The 6,252-nt window shown below is 42.9% G+C and overlaps 1 protein-coding gene across 4 annotated transcripts in view; it reads right to left on the minus strand.

The window, feature by feature from the left end:
* FOCAD (focadhesin) overlaps nt 1-6,252 on the minus strand; it is a 256,908-nt gene that overhangs the window by 57,219 nt on the left and 193,437 nt on the right. For all 4 annotated transcript variants that reach the window (XM_019554782.1, XM_019554785.1, XM_019554783.1 and 1 more), the window contains exon 25: nt 3,690-3,798. In XM_019554782.1, coding sequence (XP_019410327.1) covers nt 3,690-3,798 — 109 coding nt within the window. The remainder of the gene's footprint in view (nt 1-3,689; nt 3,799-6,252) is intronic.

Below are 6,252 nucleotides of genomic sequence, written 5' to 3' on the forward strand. Positions count from 1 at the left end.
ACCAGCTGATTTAAATATGTCCAGTCCCTCCAGAAGTTCCCTAACTAGATCCTCACTGATCCTTGGCCAGGGTGCACCTCCCCTGGGGCCTGAGGGAGTCCCGGTGGGGGGGGCGGGGCTGATCCGGTCCCTGCTCAGGGAAACGGAGGCGAGGAAGTTGTTAAATAGGTTAGCTTTGTTGTCTGGTGTGACTACCAGATTTCCTAGCATGTCTTGCAGGGGCCCCACATTACCTGGTACCTTCTTTTTGCCCCCTATGTATTTAAAAAAGGACTTCTTGTTTTCCTTGATCCGGGTAGCTAGTCCCAGTTCCATCTCCACTTTGGCCTTCCTGATCGCCCCTTTGCAGCCCCGAGCAAGCTAGGTATAGTCCTCCCTGGTGATGGCCCTTCCCTTCCATTGGGTATATGCCTCCCTTTTAGCTAGGAGACATTCCCGGATGGTTTTGGTTAGCCATGGGGGATTTTGCACCCTCCTGCCCCCTTTGATCCGTGTTGGGATTACCTCCCTTTGGGCTTGGAGGATCGTCTCCTTAAGGAGCGACCGCTCTCCTTGGACACCTGACTCCCCTCCCCTCTGGGACCTCAGTGCCTCCCCGACTATTCTCCTTAGCTCATTGAAGTCCGCCCTCCTGAAATCTAGGGCTGCTGCCTTGCTGCAGGCCTTTGCCATCTTGCACTGGATGGTGAATTCCAGCAGATGATGATCGCTGTTGCCCAGGTGGTCGAGCACCCACAGCCCCCTAACCATGTCATCACCTGTGGTCAGCACCAGGTCCAACAGGGCATTTCCCCTGGTGGGGCTGTGCACCTCCTGGGTTAGATGGAGGTCCTGCATTTTGGCTAGGACCCTACGTGAGTGGTCAGACCTGGCTGACTGCTCAACCCAGCAGATGTCTGGAAAGTTCAGGTCACCCATGATGACGACATCTTTTGACCTAACTACCTATTTCAACAGTTTTTTTGGTAAAGAATCATGTTAGTATGCGTTTGTGTTCAGTAGCTGTAAGCATTCAACATATAAATATTTTATGAATTTACTTGGTCAGATTTGTTCTCCAGAACCTGCTACTGAGAATGACTACCGAGAATGACCACCATCACCTGACCTAGAAACTTACAAAGGGAACAGAAGTCATAGTATTTTTGCTAATTAACCTGATATTGATTTGGGTCTACAAACAAATCCTATACTGAAATTACAGATTTTTCACCCTACAATTTGGAAGTCAGATCCCTAAAGGGACCTCTAACTAATACTTCATTGCTTTGTTTTTTGATAGAATTGGTTGGCAAGGCTCCTCCAGATCAGCCATAGAAAAAATTCAGTTCAGCCAACCCCTATTATTTAAAAACATGAAAAGATATAATCATGCCTTTGGTCTGCCATCTTCTTTTGGAACTCTTCCTGCCTGCAACTATGACAAAATAGCATTACCGATGCTTGCAAATTTACTATAAATACTGAGATTTTGCATGCCCCTCTCCCCTGGCAGGAGTGCTAACTAGAGAATTCAGACAGGCCTGGCAGTAAGCACTATATAAAAATAAGAGACTGTTTCTTCCCCAAAGAGCTTTACTGAAAGGTATGGAAATATGTTTGTAGTGTGAGGACTGAAGCAACACATACCATTTATCTTCTGTAGAAACCACCAAAATCTTTATTAAGAGGAAAGCAGTTTTTAATCTCTCCTGAACTGGGCTACAATCAAGCTGGTGATCTTTAAATGAAAGGTTCTACGGCTTTCTAGTTGTGTCCTCAGTCCCTAACAGATACTAAAGTTGAACCTCCGAGAACTGGGCTTCCTTTCTAGAAAGATAAATTGATTTAATAATGTTCAAATTCTGACCTTTTTGGAGTTTCTATAGGTAGGATTTCCCAATATCTGGATACAGGCAAAATCCCCTAAACACACTAGAAATCTCAGACATGCTATAGCAAAATATCGTGCCATCTTTAAAAAGATCATACCGATTAATTAAAAAAAACCCCTTAAAATGCAAAAACAAAACAAATATTAATCCAGCCACCAAATTTATTCACATGTGCAATTTCAAGATTGACTCAATAGTGCATACTGGGTTTTACAAGGAATCTTCAAGATGCGAGAAAACTGAAAACTAGCCACATTATGGAGACCACATCCAGAGTTGTCTTCTGGTGTAAAGGCTGGCAGACTGGAAGACCTGAATGCATTAAGTCAGATTTCATTCTTCTTCCTCTGAAGTCTACTGAGTCTTAGAGACATGGTTTTGGTTAATTAAAGTTAGCTTATTTCCTCTCAAGAGCCTATCATAAGTGCTCCTGACCTTGCCCAATGCAGAAGAGCAGGTGGCATTCTCAGCTGCTAGGTCACTTTGCAATCCTTCTGACACCAGCTGGTTTGGCAGAATGGTATTTAAATCAGACCACTCATATGGTGGTACAGGACCAGGCAACTTCTGAACAACTGAGGGCCACACGTTTCTGGAGCACACTATACCCCATGCAGCTGAAGAAGGGAGCAGAAGCCTGGAGACCATGGACATAGCAACAGAGGACCAGTGGGGGGAAACAGCACCTACACCAGATACCTGGAAGCTGCAAACCCTTTAAGGACTGCATGCATCTGCAGACTGCTAACTGGACAGCAGCCCTGTGCTAGCCCACTTATCTGCCATTTTTGGTGTAATGATTTTACTTTTCACATTAATTGCATTCCATATTTCTAGTTATATTTAATATGTTTATACAAATTGTTTCAGGCTGCTGCTTTGAGTGCAGGGAACTTACTGCACTGATACCTGCAATTTTTCAACATTCCTTACCCAGCTGAAAAATAGATCCATATTTACAGCTGTCTTCAAGGAAAATGGGTCTTCTTCTCTGACCAAATTAATGCACTGAGGTTAAGATTATGAGGTCAGCAGGTGAAAACAGAAAATGGAAACAAAGAACAGCTCTGAGAGGAGGTTCTTTCTATTCACACACTGACATGGAAGAATCACTGACAGAAATGTTACATATATGTGCATGCATTAATAATTATTCTTATACATAAATCAGCCATTCACACTATGGATCTATTTATATACTCTTAAACAAAGTTTCACTTTTGCACTTGTGGCTTTTGAGCTCATGGGCTAAAAACAGATGTTGGGTTTATCCAGGGTCTGAAGACTCCAGACACAGAAGTCCTCTACAAATGCAGCTTGAATGGCAATTAATCTGATTTAGCCCTGATTGTCCTCAGGAAAAAGTGTTATCTTGGCACTTCCCAGGTACTTAACTTAGGGACAACAGGCTTGTATGTCTGTAAGATCCCAAAATAAAAAGCCTTGTCCCAAGATAAATCCAATGCCTGTTTTTAGCCACGGAAAGTATCATATTGTCCCTTATGGAAAGTGAAATCCTCTGAATAAGACACATTCAATACAGACAATGGCAATACAATCTTTCGAAATATCTGGTTAAATGCAACCTGGAGGGGTACAGTGTTACCTACCCTCTTTGACAAACTACCAGACTCATTTTACTCATAGCACAAGAATCACTATCACTCCCAAGCAGGATTAGACATGAATTTATTTAAAGTACTAAAGACTGTATTCCGTTACCAGACTACCGAAACACCCAGTCTCCCACTATTTTTGTGTTGTTCTAAAAATCACATTAAGATTACAAAATTACTTTTCCAAAGTTTAACTCACCTCTGGTCTCCCCTCAATGTCTGAGGACAGGCTACTTTCATATTTTGCTACAGCAACTACAAGGCCAGTTAAAGCTAAGAGAGCGTTTCCTTTCACCACGGGGCTCTCCCTATTGGAATAAGCAAACAGTAATAAAAAGGCATGAAAGAGGTCCAGACAATAAAATACATAGTGAGAAGCAAGGAAACACATGCTAAAGGTGACCTGTATTAGCAGAGCCCTTTCTGAGATCCAAAAATCTAAAACCTTTCCCAAATTGTTTGCTGGCTCTGCAGAAGCATTCCATATTCGGTCTTCACATAAGCCAGAGATGGATAAAAACTAAGCTTTGACTCTCTCTAGTTTTCATTTTCCTATTTCTTGATCTCTTCTAACACTACTGCAATATGGATCTCCTTCTCTAAGCCCTGCCAACTCGTGTAGACCTAGGTACAATGATTTCTTGAAGATTACTAACCACCTCCATCCAGAGTCTTTTCTACAACACCTGCTCAAGGCAGGATCAATTATAAGCACTATACAGCATCTTTACATGTGCCCTGGAGGTGGATGGGGGGGTGGGGAGAAGGTGCTTTAATTACAGCGGCTCCAAGGACCTTCAATGAGCTTTAGTTAAAGTGCCCCAGCTGCCATTTCAAACTCTTCCTTCCGCTCCAGCAATTTCTTTTTGCATCTGAAAATAGTTTTTTGGAGAAGACAAACACACGTCTCAATGGAATGTTGCTGACCTTTCATGTCTGGGACACTGAATCCAGACTCCTCTAGATAAGAGATAGCTAAAAATAATTACAAGTAAGCAATAGGTCATTTCTTAAAGGAGCCTCACATTGCCTTAAAATCACTTTCTCACGTATTTATTTTGACATTTAGGTTGTTATCTAGTGTTATAGTGGTTGCACGCCATGACAGGTCTCAGATTGTCAGCAACTTTTATACTGTACCTATGACAACCAAAAACTTTACAATTGAAAGATGTGGATGGATTTGAAAGAGTCCAGCAGAGAACAACAAAAATGATTAGAAGTCTGGGAAGCAAGACTTATGAGGAAAGGCTGAAAGAACTAGGGTTATGAAGCCTGGAGAAGAGAACACTGAGAAGGGATTTAATAATAATCTTCAAATATCTGAAGGGTAATTATGGGCTTTTCTCTGTTGCTGAAGGGGACAGGACTAGCTGCAACAAACTCAAGCTACAGAGGGGGAAATTTAGGTTGGAGATTAGGAAGATCTTTCTGACTATGGTTAAGTGTTGGAAAAGAAACTGTAGAATCTCCAACCCTGGAAATTTTCAAGAGCAGGTTTGACCAGTAGTGTAACTTGGGGTGGGCAAGCAGGAAACCAGCCACAGGTGCAAACATTACAGAGGCACCAGAACTGAACTGCAACTCCCATGGAGTCGACCCCAGTAGCAGTAGTCCCATGAAGTTGTTCTTGCAGCAGCAGGTGGGTACATGGACACCACACTGCTGCTGTAGGAGCAACAGCTGGGGCAGGCCACACACACTGCAGTTGCAATGGAAGCAACACTGACAGCAGCAGCAGTCACGCTTTGTCTTCCGAGTCCCCAGCATACATAAGGCTTCTGAACCCTCTTTGTCTGCCCAGCATTGAGCAGCACTTCCCGCTCCACTCTCCCACAGGGTTTCCCTGGGTCACAAATCCTGCTTGTTACGCCTCTAGGTTGGACAGACACTTGGCTGGGATGATTTAGTCAGAAATGATCCTCTTTGAGCAGGAGGGTGGACAGGATGATGATCATGCAGGGTCCTTTCCAGCCCTACTTTCCTATGATCCTATGATTTGCAAAAGCATAACCCTTCCAGCAAAAAGATCACCACTACTGACACACAAGCCATCTTGATGCTATGTTGAAAAAGAGTATTTCTCATTTCTTATTATTCAAAATGAAAAATACTGCAGAGTGAAACAAACAAATATGTTCTTGTTCCTGCACTGAATTTTGCATAGACAAGGGTTGGGAAGTATGACTTGCCAATGGATAATACTCTTGTTACTAGCTGGGAAAAGTTTAACCCTACGAACCAATAATGAAATGCTACCAACTGAAATAGTTTGACAACTGAATGGATTTTATTAATAAAACCTTGGCTCCCAATCTGAGAGAAAGGATTCAATATTTTCTGGAGTTTATGACATCCATATATTTTATCTGGCTTTACACTAAATTATGGATCCAATTTTTCATAGGTATTTAATAAATAAAGGCCACTTCAGTTCAGTTCTCTTCCTCTCCTCCACCTCAGACCCTAGAATTTTCAAAAAGTGCTTTTATCCAGATTTGCTACTTTTGACACCACTATTTGGTCCAGCATAAGGAGTCGTTTTCAGGATTCCACAACCACAACAAAGTGATATCTGTTGGAGGAGGAATGCAGGGGTGCAATCAAGCTGCTAGCAACCATCCCTAAAGTTTTCTAGCAGTTTGGCTCCACCACGATCCGCTGGCTGGGAAACTGGCTCCGTGGTTGGACCCAGAGGGTTGTCATCGATGGCAGTCACTCATCGTGGTGCCCTGTGACCAGTGGGGTCCCTCAAGGCTCTG

The sequence above is a fragment of the Crocodylus porosus genome, unplaced genomic scaffold, assembly GCF_001723895.1.
Source record: "Crocodylus porosus isolate Cpor-Errol unplaced genomic scaffold, CroPor_comp1, whole genome shotgun sequence".
Lineage (NCBI taxonomy): Eukaryota > Metazoa > Chordata > Crocodylia > Crocodylidae > Crocodylus > Crocodylus porosus.